We start from the raw sequence: 17100 nt of genomic DNA, 5'->3' as shown, positions 1-17100 counted from the left end.
TGCACTAGCATTCCACTCTGAGAGTGCACGTTGTAGATTCTCCGGGCGCGTTCTCGAGAAGTGTTCAAAATGTGAGAAAGATCCCTCTTCTGTTTAAACACGGGATAGCACGCAAATCACAGTTTTGTCTGGTTTCTGACTTATAACTATTAAATAATAGTATACAGTGTTTTGTGTAGCCTAATTAATTACTGTAGCCTAATTTAATTAATTTTCCCTTTAAAAAAGTAGCCTAAAGTAAGGGATTACACTGAATTTTTCTGTAATTTAATCACAGTTACTAATTTAACATCAAAATGTAACGTCTAATGTTAAAATGTATGTTCTTAATGTCACTTTCTCCCTTCGTCAGTTCAAGAGTAATTTAAGAAATTTTATGTTATTTATTTAAAATAAATAAAGGAGTTTCATGTCTATCCTTGTAACTGGTTGAGATTGATATGGTTGTATAAGTAATGCATTACATTTTAGAGAGAGTAATTGGTTATCTAATTAGGCTACACTGTTGAAAATGTAATTAGTAGCTACTAGTAATTAATACATTTTTTAGAGTAACTTACCCAACAATACTGATAATATGTGATCCCTTTGGTAAGAGTGTACAAAAATGTACACTTTACTCTTATTTTAAGATTTTTTTTTTTGATACATGCAAATTCCTGAAATCCAATATTGCTATCCATACATAAATTGCTTATTTTTAGACAGAAAAAAAGTTGTTTTTTATGTGTGCTGTATAGATTTCCTTTTTGCCTTATAAAGTATAATAAATGCATGCATAAAAGCATTTCTTCTCATTATTAAATGACGAGGAGGAGGAAAATGAAGGATATACTGATAGGCCTACTGATATAATACCCGAAAATAAAAATTGTCATATTTACTCACTGTGGTTCCAAACTAAACATTTATTTATTCAGCGGAGCACTTTCAGTTTCGATTGACTTGAATTTTTGCCCATAAGTCATACAGGTTTGCAACATGGTTTGCAACGACATCAAGGGTGAGTAATTAATGACAAAGTTTTGTTTTTTGGGTGGACTATCCCTTTAATACCATTTAATACATAACATATAATAACCGGCATTTCTCAAAAGGAAGGAGGCAGACAATAATGTCAACACTATTTAAAAAGAAAATGCTATTTTAGTCCAATTACAGACCACCCAATCGTCCTCAGCGTGACATTTCGACATAAATGTCACAGGGCTCAAAGAACCACAGACAGTGAAAAACGAGAATGGAATATTATAAATTCTCAAATAGGCGGGGCTTAGTAGCCCAGGCGTTCTCTAATTGGTCAGGTGTAGGGTCTAAAAAATAATTCGTCGATTTTATCTATATATTTCATATTTATATTTTACTTGTGTTTTAAAATCTAACCACTATTAACATATCTCATTGTCATACCTAAAGTGTAAATTATTGTGCATACAGCTACTGTTACCATATCAACGGTGACGGCTCTGGTGACTGGTCACCTGTTCCTTTTCTCAACGACCCCGAGGATGGACCAATCACAGCCGTTTGTGATTAATTTACACAAAGAATTTATAATAAATTCCATTTATAAGAAAAATATGTTTACACTGATTAGGCAGGTTCCCGTTTGTATGCCAGATAGCAGTCGCTTAAAATTACAATTACAAACCAAATATTTAAAAAAATAATATTTAAATGCGTCTGAATGGAGGATTCGGCTGTCTGAGCCATCATGCGCCCCCTGTTGCAGGGGTATTTGTGGCCCATTATAACATTTAATAGTATTAGCGTTTGTCGCCCAATAGAAAGAACAACACACAACTCTAGCCCTGTCAAATAACTTCCTCTTCATGTGGCGGAATCATGGAGGTGAATGTTCTTTCAACTGAACTTGAGAGGTAACAAGCATTTCTGCAGCATTGAAACGATGGTCATGCTTGCACGTAATGTGATCTAAAGCACGTTGTAAAAATTGTGAGCGATGTGTGTCTTTATCATCATTGTTGTCATTAAGCCAAGGAGATGTAGCATATGCTTGCTGACTACTTGCGATTATTACAGTATTAAGAAAAATTAGACCTGAACCGAACTGTAGTTATGATGTACCATAATTACATTACAGTGGCGTTCCGGGTGATGAGTTTAAAGAGAAGTTTAAGAAAAACCATGACATTACATTCTGCAGGTAAGTAGGCTATTATTATTGTTGTTATTATATTAATAATAATCTAGATGCCATTATTTAGGAAATAAGTCTCTGTATTTCTTTAGTGCAATAAATTGAATAAGTTTGACCTTTGATCTCCACAATAGGCGACAGAGAGATAAAGCCTTGCCTCAGTACTTTGCCTCCTTGGAGACTTTATTGCTCACAGATAGAGGAGCCAGTCTGGAGCTCTGTGAGCGGGACTCTCAGGTGCCACTGCCACTGCTTTTTTTCACATACCTCATTCTTTCACTGTTGTCTAGGGCAGGGGTTTGTCAAAATATGTTTAACACAATTATGTTTAATGCATTTACTTAATTTGATATATATTTTATTATTATTCTGCTTTCTAAAGACTCATAATCGTGAATTAAAGGGATAGTTCACCCCAAAATGAAAATTTAGTCATTATTTGCTCACCTTCATGTAATTCCAAACCAGTAAGACTTTCATTCATCTTCAGAACACTAATGAAGATCTTTTTGTTGAAATCTGAGAGCTTTCTGTCCCTCCACTGACACATTTTCCTTTTTTATTATAAAGTAATAAATATATTTTTTGGAATGGCTCACCAGGCTGCATTTATTTGGTCAAAAGACAGTTAAAAAAAAGGCAATATTCTTGTGAGATATTATTACAATTTAAAATAACTCTTTTCAATTGTAATATATTGTCATATGAAATTTATTCCTGCGATGCAAATCTGAATTTTAAGCATCATTACTCCAGTCTTCAGTGTCACATGATCCTTCAGAAATCATTATAATATGCTGATTTGATGCTCAAGAAACATTTCTTGTCACAGATGAACATGAGCACAGTTGAAAGCGATTGTGCTGCTTAATACTTTTGTGGAAACCATAATTCCTTTTTTATCGGGATTCCTTGAAGAAGAAAACATTTTTTAATTAAAAATGTCTTTACTGTTACTTTTGATCAATTTTAATGTGTACTTTCTGAATAAAAATAAATACATTTAAATTAAAATGTTGTAGTTTAAAGGATGTAAAGTTTGGAAGTATTCAAAGATGCAAAATATCAAAAAAACTTTATCGAAACTATTTCTACATCTTCCAGAATCGTCTGAGTCTTCAAATACGGGCAACCCAAAATGGAACGGTCAGAGTTTCTATTGATGAGCTTCAGCCACTGAAACAACGCTACCACGTTTCAGACGTTCTGGTTGGAGAGATGAGATATGAGCCGTAAGCCATCAGCTTCACAATTCTCTTCACATCTCTCCTAGATCTGCCACTGCCAGTTCTTCATTGCTATGTCTTTGACAGGCTGAGAGTTCACTGGAAGAGAGAGGACTGTGTATGTCTAACTTGGGGTCTGGGACAGTACCAGTTGCTGGTTTCCTTTTCACCTTTCAAACTAGAGATTTCCTGTGATGGGGAGGAGATTGTCACACTTAACCCAGAAAACAAACTCTACTTTGAGACTCTGCAAGATCCAACTAGGTATGAGGAACAACATACAGGTGAAACTCGAAAAATTAGAATATCATGCAAAAGTTCATTTATCTCAGTAATTCAACTTAAAAGGTGAAACTAATATATTATATAGACTCATTACATGCAAAGTGAGATATTTCAAGCCTTTATTTGTTATAATTTTGATGATTATGGCTTACAGCTTATGAAAACCTTTTCACAATATTCTAATTTTGAATTTGGGGTTTTCATAAGCTGTAAGCCATAAGCATCACAATTATAACAAATAAAGGCTTGAAATATCTCACTTTGCATGTAATGAGTCTATATAATATATTAGTTTCACTTTTTAAGTTGAATTACTGAAATAAATGAACTTTTGCACGATATTCAAATTTTTAGAGTTTCACCTATTGTTTTATACTCCCATAAAAACCTATTTGGTAATAGCTAGTGTTGTTTTTTCCCATTTAACTCTATTTAAATTTCTTACAGGTCATCTTCAAATTCATGTCAGGTAAGATTATAGGCTTTAATTTGAAAATGTATGATTTAGAGAACTTACTTGTTTGACAAATAATGTCTTCCATCTCAAAGGGAGATGAAAATCAATGCGGGCTGTGGAAGGAAACTTTCAGACAGTTTGAGGACATCAAGGCAAACGGTAAACTGCCACAACATACAGAATACAACTCCATTGTTCATTTCATCAACTCCAGTGAAACTTGTATTATTATTAATATGGTTGCTTGTATTACTAATGATGTATACATAGGGTTTGGGATTTAAAGTTTTAATAATCATTCTAATTAAATGAGAATAGTACAATTTTTTGAACAATAAAAACATTGACAGCCAATCAGAACCTACCTGACTTTTTAAGAGTATGAGTGTTTAAAGAAGCAGAAGAACTGCTAATAAACAGAAAGTTATCGGCTCTTTTTATCAGAGTTATCAGTTATCTATCTTGGTATAAACGGGCCTTAACTGTTATAGTGAGGTCTATTTATCATTATTTGGCTAAATATTGCAGGCAAAACTCAGTAAGTTTAAACAGAATCCACGTGTTTGGTAATTTTGTGAGAGGTCAAAAAAATCCCCAGACAAATTCTGCATCTGGTTCAAGTTTTTCACGCGAGTTTGCCACGTTGACCAACAGAAAGCTGCTTAGTTTGAAAGTGACTTCTGTGTGAACTGTGCTTTGTGGCAATCTACCACTTTTGCCCATAGATTTTTGTAATTTTTTTGCCAAAAAGACAGTTCCTTAAAATTGATAGTTCACTCAAAAATGAAAAATAATTTACTCACCCTCATATTGTTCCAAACTTGTATGAGTTTCTTTCTTCTGCTGAACACAAAATAAGATTTTTTGAAGAATTTTGGTAACTAGACAGTTGACGGTAGCCATTGACTTCAATTGTATTTTTTTTCCTACTATGGAAGTCAATGGCTACCGTCAACTGTCTGGTTACCAACATTCTTCTTTTGTGTTCAGCAGAATAAAGAAACTCATACAGATTTGGAACAAAATGAGGGTGAGTCAATGATGACACAATGTTCATTTTTGAGTGAACTATCCAAGTATTGAAACTTTAGTGAGTAACTTGAGAACCCGAATATAATAGAGACTTTGGACTCTTCTTTTGACATGGGCTGCTATACAACCATCCATAACACCCAAGCAACCACAAAGTAACACACTAGCAACTACCCAGGACACCCTTACATTATGCCGGCAAGTTTAAATGAGCAAACACCAGCCACATTTGCTAGTTATTTTATAACATATCATTGCTGATGTCTTAAATTCAGGTCCTAGTTCGGTGGGTATGGACTTACGTCTCCATGGGTTCAACCATACGTATGGTCTTCCTGAACACGCTGATACCCTGGTGTTGAAGGACACAAGGTAGTGCACTTCATGAAATATCTTAGGGTTTGCTTTCTAAAACTGATTTGGTTGAGACACTATCGGTACCCATAGAAGACAAATTGAACAGAATAGACTCTTGCCTAATATGATGTAGCAGTCAAACCCCAACTCTTGTTTTACTTCACAGTGTCTCTGAGGCGTATCGGCTGTACAACTTGGATGTGTTCGGCTATGACATCAATAGCAGGTTGGGTCTTTACGGTTCTGTCCCGGTCCTGATAGCTCACAAGCCAGAGAGGACAGCTGGAGTGTTCTGGCTGAACGCGTCTGAGACTCTGGTTGATGTCAAGTACAATTCAGAGCCAAATGAGGTGCAGTTCTATTATTCAATCGACCGTTTGGAAACCATTGCAATAGTGTTTGGTGTCACTAGTGGGCTAGAAATGACACACTGCAAAGTTGAAATGACTTTCAGATAGGGCTGTAAACGATTAATCGCGATTAATCGAATCTAAAATAAAAGTTTGTGTATACATAATATATGTGTTTGTATTGTGTATAATTATTTTGTATATATATATATAAAAATACACACACATTTATATACTGCATATATATTTTTATATTATTTATATTATATATAAATATAACTGTTTTATATATATATATAAAAAAAAAATCTTAAATATATAAATGCATGTGTGTGTATTTATATATACAAAATAATTATACACAATACACGCACATATATTATGTAAACACAAACTTTTATTTTGGATTCGATTAATCGCGATTAATCGTTTACAGCCTTACTTTCTCCTGATGGAGTTTTTCGTTTCCTTGCCACTGTTGCCTTTGGCTTGCTCAGTTGGGGATATTCAATTTAATGAATCAATCAATAATACTATTGATTAGCATTACCAAACGTGGATGTTTTATTATTATTTTAATTTAATACTGTGAAGCTGCTTTGATACAATCTGTATTGTGAAAAGCGCTATACAAATATTCTTGACTTGACTTGACTTGACTACTTTCAGATAGTTGCCCTTCTGTAGCTAACAAAATTATATTTTAAAAACTTTTTGCTAACGTTCACATTAAGTTATGAAGAGGTTATTTCTGAATGTTCCCTGAACGTTCAAAACATCTAGTTTTTAAAATCCTTTAAAAAAAAAATGTCTTGGTTAAATGAATGTAAAAGGGATAGTTCACCCCAAAATGAATATTCTGTCATCATTTACCTATCCTCAAGTTGTTCCAAACATTAATGAGTTTCTTTCTTCTGTTGACCACAAAAGAAGATATTTCGAAGAATATGAGTACCGTAACCAAACTGTTGTGGGGCACCATTGACTTCCATGGCTAGCGTCAACTGTTTGGTTACCATCATTCTTCAAAATATCTTCTTTGGTGTTCAGCAGAAGAGAGAAATTCATACAGGTTTGGAACAACATGAGGGTGAGTAAATGATAGTAGTAGTAGTAGTAGTAGTAAAATCTTTGTTTGTCCCTTTGCAGGGCAATTTAAGCAGCTTCAACCTCACAAACATACAATTTGAACAGACAATTTTATTTTTGTGTGAACTATCCCTTTAAGGGAACATTCCATTTGATAGTTTTGCAAACATTATGGGAAACTTTCATTTTGAATGTTCTCTGAACGCTCTGAAACAAGTAGTAACATTAGATGAACTTTGAGAGAACCTTGCCAGAACATTAGCACAACCCTGCCACTAACATTCGCTGTTAGCTGGAGAATAGTCTCAGTTTATTAGTAGTTCCAGTTGATTATTTTTGTTGTCTGAACAGAATGAGGATGAACCACCAGGGAAGAAAAGCAAGATCGCACCTCAGACTGATGTTAGATGGATATCAGAGAGCGGCACAATCGACTGTTTCATCTTGCTGGGACCCACAGCTGCCCAAATGTTCTCTCAGTACGCTCAACTCACAGGTACAGACTATTCCCCAAATATTGTCAATGGTGGTATACAGAGCCGGACAGTAACGGAGTACATTTACTTGAGTAGAGTACTTAAGTACAATTTTGAGGGATCTGTATTTTACTCGAGTATCATTTTTGGGGAGTACTCATGACTTTACTCAAGTACATTTGAGAGGCAAATATTGTACTCTTTACTCCACTACATTTCTATCCTTGACCGTGAGTACTGAGTACCCGTTACTCCTTCTAAAAAAATTTAAAAAGGAAAAAATAATAATAATCTCGGAAACCCTCAACTTGCCTCTCAAGCGTGACTGGATTGTGCAGGTGTCACTGATTGGGACAGCCTATCAGCAATCACCTTTCAGAGGTGTGGTTCAGAGGTGTGTCAGAACATTGCTATATTGTCTTCTTTGCTGGTTTAGGTTTATTGATTTGATTGATGAAAAAACAGAGAAACTCACATGTACACACAATTGTTAGTTCAAATGTGGGTGCAAAAAATCCATTAAAACTCTAGCAGAGGTTTGTCAGAGCGTTGCCATTGTGCTATTGCCTTGTGGGCAAGTGGAAATGTTAAATAAAGCAACGTGGTAAAAAGATGAAAATTACTTCAATTACTTGATTTTACTTTCAATTCCTTTTACATTCTCCAAGGTATTAACATTAACATTTTTCACAACTCCATGTAGGACGTTTCTGTACATAAATGTAAGCACTGTGGCAGTAGTAATGCAATATTTAGAAAATGTACTCTTGGTACTCAAGTACTTTTAAAAACAAGTACTTCAGTACTTTTACTTGAGTAGACATCTGACTGTAGTACTTTTACTTGTACTTGAGTAAAATTTAGCAAGGGGTATCTGTACTTTTACTCAAGTAATGAAGCTGTGTACTCTGTCCGCCTACTGGTATAACAAAAAAATGTACATTTAGGACTTTTGTAGGTTTTTCACTGACATTGATTTTTTTCAGATGACACCGGAAACCTCGCACATTCAAGTTACAAATGTCCGCACCTGCTCTTATATTAAAAAGAAGGTGGCTTTAAATGTATACAAAAGTTCCTTTAGTGTTTCTCTGCCAACAGGCTATCAGGCTCTTCCGCCACTCTTCTCTTTGGGTTATCACCAATGCCGCTGGAACTACGAGGACGAGGCAGATGTGAAAGCTGTGGATGCTGGATTTGACTCCCACAGTATTCCGTATGATGTCATATGGTTGGACATAGAGCACACAAATGGGAAGCGCTACTTCACCTGGGACTCTAAGCTTTTTCCAAACCCAGCAGAACTACAGCGTCACCTCCAGACGAAGAACAGGAAGGTACAGTAATGGGCTTCTAAAGTTAAAAGGTATCCGTTTTTTTATGCTTATTGTTTGCCTCTTTAGTTGGTTGTTATTAGTGACCCGCACATCAAGGTTGATCCTGATTGGTCGTTTTACTGTGAAGCTAAAGATGGAGGCCATTTTGTGAAGAATAGAGAAGGCACTGTTTATGAAGGAACATGTTGGCCAGGTAAGATCCAGCATACATGAAAAGGCCAGTCTCAGATTCACATAACTGTTTATCGTATCATACAGAAAAAAATCTCACCAAGACTGTCACAAAAACTGTTAAAAGTCAAAAATCAGAAATTCCTGTTTGTTCTCTAAACTCTCCATAATTCTTCATTAGTGATCACTATTACTAGGCTAATGATTAAAGGGAGATAGTTCACCTGAAAATGAAAATCAGTGTTATTTTATTCATATTTATTTACTATTCTATTGTAGTATTTAACATTTTGAATTAGCTATTATTTTTATAGCTATCATTTTTGTTAAAGCTTTAGTAATGTTATGTGTTTTTGTCAAATTTATTAGATTTTGGGTTTTTTAATATTTCATTGTCATGGGTGGTTGAAAATCAGTAACGAAAAAGTTTACAAAACACTGGATTCTTAGGATCAAAAAACATGACCGGAACAAGCAACTAAACTTGACAAATACCGAACAAAGACTGAAAACAAGCACAATATATACACTGTAAAAAAAAAACAATCAACAAAACAAGCAACAGGTGTAAAACATAAACGATCAATGTGATAACTAGGGGAAAAAAGGGGATATGAAACAAACAGGTAAACCAGGAACACGTATTACACATGCGCATGACATCACTGTTTTCACAAATTCACGTTTGTGAATTGTTAACAGTATCATTTTCAAAAACGTGCACTTTGAAAAGTTTGCCGCCAAAACACTGCTGTCATGTAAATGAACTTTCAAAGCGCATAGTCAAAGCATTTTTAGTTAAAAAAGGTGTCGTGTAATCGCCCCCCTTAGTTTTAGTACTACAAATTAAACTTATTTTATTTTAGTAGGTTGCCAAGGAAGCCTTTCTCATTTTCATTTTCCTTTCAAGTTTATATTAAAATCAGCTAATATGTGTATTTAAATTTATTTCAGCTTAATTTAAATTAATGGTTAAACATTTTAATAGTTTTAGTTTTAGTTAACAATAACAACACTGAAAATTCCTTCATTTACTCACCCTCATCGTTTGACGTCCTGTCTTCTGTGGAATCCAAAACATTTGTGTTACCATTGATTTCCATTGTAAGGACAAAAAAAAAAATATCTTAAAAAAATATCAGATTTTATGTTTCACAGAGGAAATAAAATGACATGAGATATAGGTGAGTAAAGGATGACAACATTTGTATTTTTGGATGAACTATCCCTTTAATAATAGACTTATTTACATTGAGATCTTGTTTTACATCAAATTTAGAATGTTTTACATTCACATTTCAAAAAAATGACTGTTCCATCAGGTGAATCCAGTTATTTGGACTTCAGTAGCTCAAAGACAAGATCATGGTATGCCAGACAGTTCTCTCTAAGCAAATATGAAGTGAGTCTCAATTTTTGGTCACTATTAAGGTTTTATCTAATATATCTATTGTATGCTAAATTGTACTGAGCACTATCTGAGGTGGTTCCTTAGCATCTTTTGATCTTAAAACCAATTCATTGTCTCTACATTTCTATTGGTAACTGTCTGCTCTTTATCCACTCTTCCATTAGGGCTCAACAGAATCTTTGTTTGTGTGGAACGACATGAATGAACCTTCTGTCTTTAACGGGCCAGAGCAGACAATGCCAAAAGATGCAGTGCACTACGGAGGATGGGAACATAGGGAACTACACAACTTATATGGCTTCTATCAGGTAAGCTTAGTCAAAACATGCTTTTAATATAGAGATAGATTATGGTTATATTGTTTTTTCCCCCCTTCACAGCATATGGCTACATTTGAGGGCTTATTAACCCGCTCAGGTGGCACAGAAAGGCCGTTTATCCTTTCACGTTCCTTCTTTGCTGGGTCTCAAAGATTAGGTAACTTCAAAATCAGATGACACACACTATACCCATTGTGTTTCTGGAAACAAACAACACGGCCCATAGCAACACTGAACTGTTTATGTCACAGGTGCCATATGGACTGGGGACAATGTTGCTACTTGGGAGTACTTGAAGATTTCAATACCCATGCTGCTGTCACTGAGTTTGACAGGAATACAGTTTTGTGGAGGTTAGACTAATAAAGTGACTGTTTTCATGTCATATTCATTTTAAAATATCATATTTTAACCTACAAAGTTGATTGTAATATTAATGTTGGTAAATATGTCATACATATACTATACACTCAGGGCCTAAAACTAACTTTTGCCAATGGCCATGAAACTGTTTTTGCAAAAACAGGCAGTTATGACGCCCACATTTTAGATACCAGTGAAAATTCACAAATTTCAGGTACACAAATTGAATAAAGTAGGCTAATCAAATGCAAAATAAAACTGCATATTCTTCACTGTATAAATGAAACATAGATTAATCCTTATTAAAGCTACACTGTGTATTTTTTTAAGTTGACTCTTAGCAAAATACACTTTGTTCTTTCAAAATTATATGTGCTCATATATAATGTACAACAGCGACACATTAAATTGATCAAAAGTGACAGTAAAGACATTTATTATGTTGTAAACGATTTCTATTTTAAATAAATGAAATTGAAATTTCTATTCATTAAAGAATCCTGATAAAAAAGTATCATGGTTTTCTCAGAAATATTGAGCCACACAACTGTTTTTAACATTGATCATAATAATAAATGTTTCTTGAGCACCAAATCAGCATATTAGAATAATTTCTGAAGGATCATGTGACACTGAATACAATGATGCTGAAAATTCAGCTTTGACATCACCGGAATAAAGTACATTTTAAAATGTATTACAATTAATATTAGTTATTTTAAATCGTAATAATATTTCACAATATTACTGTTTCACTGTATAATGGTCAAATCTGGTCAAACTTTTTTACGACAGTGTGTGTTCATGCTGAACTGGGTGTAAAATGACCATCACTGATTGAATATGGTCTGGTGTGTGTGTGTGTGTGTAGCCGATGTAGGGGGATTTGTGCAGGATCCAGACCCTGAGCTCCTGGTCCGCTGGTATCAAGCAGGGGCTCTTCAGCCATTTTTCAGAGGACACTCTGCTAAAGTGACCAAGCGTCGTGAGCCCTGGCTGTTTGGGGTGGAAGTCACCTCTGCCATCCGCTCTGCTGTCCAGGACAGATACTGTCTCCTGCCGTACTGGTACACTCTGTTCCACCAAGCACACATGTCAGCCCTGCCTCCCATCAGGTACTGCGCTTTAAACTGCAGCACAACCTTATTTACTATGGCTTGTGTGCTGATACAGAAGAGTTTTCTGTGTGTGTCTCCCTACAGACCTCTTTGGGTAGAGTTTCCCAGCGATTCAAGCACGTTTGCTGTGGAGAACCAGTACATGATTGGTAAACATGACTAGATCTGCTGTGTAAAACTGCTAATAAAGTCACTATCAGTGTGGAATATGGAAGAAAAATATTTATATCGTGGCCACAAATTAAGAATTTGTTCTCATTACTTTTGTCGTTGGCCACATTTTATTAATTTGTTCCCTCATTTTAGTCAAATTGTGGCCATGTTGTAGCAATTTGTTTTAATTTAGTTAAATTGTGCCATGCGTGTGACATGTGACATGCGTCGTCCCTGCTTCTGTAGCAGTTTTAAATTATATCAAAAAAAAATTTTTACGTTTATTGTCTTGATACTGTGTTTCAGTAATAAAATAAAACGTTTGGTTATTTGCAGAATGCAGATCAATAAATATTCAATGTTTTCATCTACTAATTTTCCTTAATAATGAGGAAAATAATGAGTCATCGATCACTTACTTTTAATACTCACGTACGTCTACTCTAAAAGGGCTATATCTTTTACTCTTGATATGTGTACTTCATCCACCATTGGTCACTATAAATGAGATATATACATGAGACATTTTTAAAACATAGTAGTCCAATATCAGATACCATTCTAACTAATGGACATTTTTCAGGCAGCGCTCTCCTTGTGTGCCCAGTGACAGATCCTGGGGTCACAGAGGTCAGGGTTTTGCTCCCAGGGTCTGATGAGGTAAGCCTAATTCACAAATGAATTGTACTGAAGGTCAAAGTGTGTTCATAAGAGATGTTTTGTGTGTCTGAAAGCTGTGGTACGACACAAACACGGCAGAAGTGCACAAGGGTGCCAGAACTCTGGATCTGCCAGTGACTCTGAACACCGTGAGTGACTCGCATTACATCTCTGATTCAGCCCTGTACTGAATATAGTCATACAGGGTTATTTACGGGATACCCTCTGTGTTAGGTGCCCGTGTTCCAGCGTGGCGGGACAGTGGTGCCCAGGAGAGCAGGCTGTGGGTCCTGTACAGCAGACTTACAGCAGCATCCAATCACTCTCACTGTGGCACTGGACACTAAGGTGACCACATGACAATAAAACAGAAAGTACTGGGTGGTACCATAGTACAGGTCAGGGATGGAATCAAATGCTAATATCATAATATACACGTATCACAGTTTCCACAAACAATATTAAGCAGCACAACTGTTTTCCACATTGATAATAATGTCCCTTGAGCTACAAATAGCAGATTAGAGTGATTTCTGAAGGATCATGTGACACTGAAGACTGAGTAATGATGCTGAAAATATAGCTTTATTATAGCTAAATTACATTTTAAAATATATTGGTTAGTTTTAAGTTGCTTGTAATTATGGATAATTTACTGTGATTATTATGGTAAGTACAGGTACCCGTAATAAGGAAACAATAAAGCTGAGTGTGTACCACATTTGTGCTTATATCGGCCACTCCAAGACTTAATATTACTACGGTACCGTTTGATTTTCATATTTATGTTCTACAGTATATACATGGTACTCTAAAGCAACGGTTTCCAAAGCATTTGGGAATGCAATGTGCACTAGGTTCTCTTTATTTACATTCACATAGTTTTCAGCATTTTTTGGATTGAAGTTTACAGCATTTCATCAGTGTTACGTCAAAATAAAAGCATATGTTTGAAGCCTAAGGGTTTGACGTTTGGAAGTTAAGAATTTAAAGTGCGCCTATTTCAAATATGATCTTTTATGCAGTGTGTAATCTAGCTGTTTGTTAATGTAAAAGTTCTGCAATGTTTTAAAGGTCAAAGTGCATGACGATGTATATTATGAGAAAATAAAAATGTTTTAACCTTGGGTGCACATAAACCTGTTGTAAGAGAACTCAAAACAATTAGGAACCTTTAAAATATCATAATAGGGGCACTTTAAGACATTAGAGTTGTCTCTAATAAAATAATAAAATAAAATAATTGTTAGAATTATTATCAAATAATAATTGTTTTCTTTGCCGTACATTTGTGATTTACAACAGTAATATATTCTGCCTTCATTTTATATTATTAAAGTTATTAAATGAATAATAATAATTATTATTATTTATTTTAAAATATTTTACAAATAAAAACAATGAAACAAATGTGACCATTAACCATCATCAGAAAACCGTGAATAATATGCAAATGCATTTTTAATTTTTTGAAAAATATTAACTTAAAATCTCAGGGGGTTCTTCAAGTATATATTTTCAGATGACATGACGTTTTGGAGCCCCTGCTCTAATGTATTTAAAATCATACATGTCCAGAAAACAGTATTGCAAGTGAACATGTCCAAATAAACATGGTTGTATGTGTTTGTTTGTGCCTCATGGTCAAATATTTGAGGAGCCCAACATTAAAGGGCACCTATTATGGAATTTTGAAATTTACCTTTCATGTAGTGTGTAACATAGATCTAAGTGAACAAAAACATCCTGCAAAGTTTGAAATATGAAAGTGCACCGTATATAAAGTTATTGTCTTTCAAAAGTAAGAGTCGACTCTGAGTCATTTTTATGAATCGTTAGAAGACCGAAGCTTTTTCTCTGACTAGATGACGTCAACTTGTCAAGTTATTTGAATACGATACGCCCACTTATTGCGCTCCAAGGCCAGGGAAAATATCATGGCGACGAGACGCTGTGTTCTGAAGTGCGACTCAAGTGAAGTCAGCATTTGAAGACTAAGTGGCTACAATTCATATATACAACTATACCACAGAAGTATAGTCCGAGCCTTGTGCTTTGCTCGCGCCATTTTCAAGACGATTGCTTTACCAACTTAAATGCAATCAAACTTGGATTCGCGAGCCGACTGATATTGAAGGAAGGTTCAGTTCCAAGTGTATTTGCATCAGCTTCCTCCTCCGTATCACAACCTGTAAGTGTTATTATTGTTGCTTATATGTTTTATGTAGCATGCTTAATAATTATTTTGTTTGTTGTGTAAGCACCGTTTAGCTTCTAGGTCTTCAATAACAATTGTATTGAGATAAGTTAGCCTATGTGAAGTGTTTGTCGTTTTTTTCGGAGTTGTCTTAAAGAATAGAGTAATACCTCGTAGTAACGTAACTACATTTTATTTTTATTTTTTTTGTAAAAACGTTATGTTTATGCATCGGGCTAACGCAAACAAAGACTGATTGTGCTTTTACAATATGAACTCTGGGCTATGCTCGCTAACATAACATTACATTCTTTATCTTATTTTTAGTTTTTTACTACAAAGCAGTGGACTATAATAATTATTATAACACAATTTAATTGATAAAAGCATCATTGTACTCCGTGTTAAACAATAAGTATTATCTATGTAAACACTGCTGGGTCATCTGACCAATCAACGCAGATTAGCGTCGCGCAAAGGAGGGGTTTGGAAAAATGAGTCGTTGAACGAATCATTTGGGAGTCGGTGAGCAAATCAGGTAAAAATAAATGCATATTATACGACAACAAAAGTGTTTTTTGTCATTGCATGCATGTAAAACTGTTGTTGGGGACTCCCTAAACAACATTAGGAACATTTTAAATGTCATAATAGGTGCCCTTTAAACAAGATTTGATCACACACACACACACACACACACACACACACACACACACATACACACACATACATAATAATAGACCGCATTGATTTGGATTATATGTTTTGCATTACAGGGCAATGCTGATGGATGTGTTTATCTGGATGACGGACACTCTTTTAGTTACAGGGACCAGATGCAGTTCTGCCTGCGCCGTTTTAGCATGCGGGCTGGGAGGCTTGTTAGCAGGTAATGGCTCAACATCACTTTTCATTTTCCTTTATATTTTAGGGATGGACTTATATATAAAATATTGATCTTTTGGTACTGTTTACAAGAAATGTGAAATGTAAACAGTTATATACCATTGTGTGTGTTCAGAAAGCTCAATACGCCGTTCTCCTTGTGCCGTGTGTTTTCAGCCGTTCTGATGATAAAGGCTCGTTTGTCTCCGATGACAAAGTGGAATCAGTGGTCATTCTTGGTCTGAATAGTTTGAAAAGAAAACCCAAGCTCAAGTCAGGTGTGTAGACGGCAAACGTTTTCTTTTGTGGGAACTATTTGTAGAATACTTCATACATACATAATGCGGTGTTAAACATAAACCAGAGAGTTATAATAAACCTTCTGTTTTTCTCCTTAAGGTCCGGCAAAGACACCAGTCATGTTTGAGTTCGACGTAAAACGAGGTGTATTAACTTTAACTGGCTTGGGCCTAGAAATACACAAAGACTGGGAAATAATAATATAATGGATGGTATTTGTCAAATGTCCCGGATTGCTTTATTTTATTTTTACTATTTTAATTTTGGTATTTTTCAAATGCTGTTGCATGCGTTATGTGTCAGCAGCTTATAATTGCAATAAAACACTATATTTGGTTAATAATGCAGTTTAATATTAAAGAATTCCCTCCATAATGATCGTCTACCTCAAGAAATGAATTACTAGCTGTTTTCCTTCGTCACACTTGCATAATACTGTAGATTTGACATGATGGAGGTGAAATATGTTTTCAAAAGAATAAAATTGCAACACCTTAATTTCTAAATAAAGAATTCTGAAAAAGCAAAGTAATTTTGTTTTTTTATGATCCATTCAATAGTTTGTGGTCAGTAAGATCATTTTATTGACGAAATGTATATTTTTATTTAGTAAGGATCCATTTATATGCAAATACATTTGTTACAAAAGATTTCTATTTCACATAAATGCTGTTCTTTTAAAACGTTCTATTCATAAAAGAATCCTGAGAAATTGTATCATGATTTCCAAAAATAAATGAATAATATTAAAA

At 34.8% G+C, this 17100-nt stretch overlaps 1 protein-coding gene across 2 annotated transcripts; it reads left to right on the top strand.

Moving 5' to 3' along the window:
• Positions 1–1753: 1753 nt before the first annotated feature.
• ganc (glucosidase, alpha; neutral C) lies at positions 1754–17076 on the top strand. 2 transcript variants are annotated; one of them, XM_079632404.1, is made up of 24 exons: positions 1754–1880; positions 2105–2167; positions 2296–2398; positions 3266–3393; positions 3475–3651; positions 4120–4141; positions 4222–4288; positions 5437–5533; positions 5685–5868; positions 7309–7453; positions 8535–8770; positions 8837–8963; positions 10264–10343; positions 10517–10660; positions 10733–10829; positions 10924–11025; positions 11907–12150; positions 12238–12302; positions 12890–12966; positions 13041–13115; positions 13201–13314; positions 15940–16052; positions 16226–16326; positions 16448–17076. In XM_079632404.1, the coding sequence occupies exons 1-24, from the start codon at positions 1846–1848 to the stop codon at positions 16552–16554; spliced, it is 2703 nt and encodes a 900-aa protein (XP_079488530.1). In that variant the 5' UTR covers positions 1754–1845; the 3' UTR covers positions 16555–17076. The 2 variants fall into 2 exon arrangements, with proteins under 2 accessions (XP_079488530.1, XP_079488531.1); XM_079632405.1 differs by lacking the exon at positions 4120–4141 and having other exon boundaries at positions 1763–1880; positions 3475–3671.
• Positions 17077–17100: the final 24 nt, after the last annotated feature.

Source organism: Phoxinus phoxinus, assembly GCF_949152265.1.
Source record: "Phoxinus phoxinus genome assembly, chromosome: 13".
NCBI classification, from domain to species: domain Eukaryota; kingdom Metazoa; phylum Chordata; class Actinopteri; order Cypriniformes; family Leuciscidae; genus Phoxinus; species Phoxinus phoxinus.
The sequence above is the reverse complement of the archived record's forward strand: the minus strand, read 5'-3'. Positions and strand labels throughout refer to the sequence as shown.

Excerpts from the sequence above, each read along its gene's own strand:
- ganc (XM_079632404.1), top strand. The coding sequence starts at position 1,846 with ATGGAGGTGAATGTTCTTTCAACTGAACTTGAGAG. Across the intron at positions 8,964-10,263 it reads TGAAGGAACATGTTGGCCAG|GTGAATCCAGTTATTTGGAC; the intron begins GTAAGATCCAGC and ends CTGTTCCATCAG. Across the intron at positions 16,053-16,225 it reads GCTGGGAGGCTTGTTAGCAG|CCGTTCTGATGATAAAGGCT; the intron begins GTAATGGCTCAA and ends GTGTGTTTTCAG.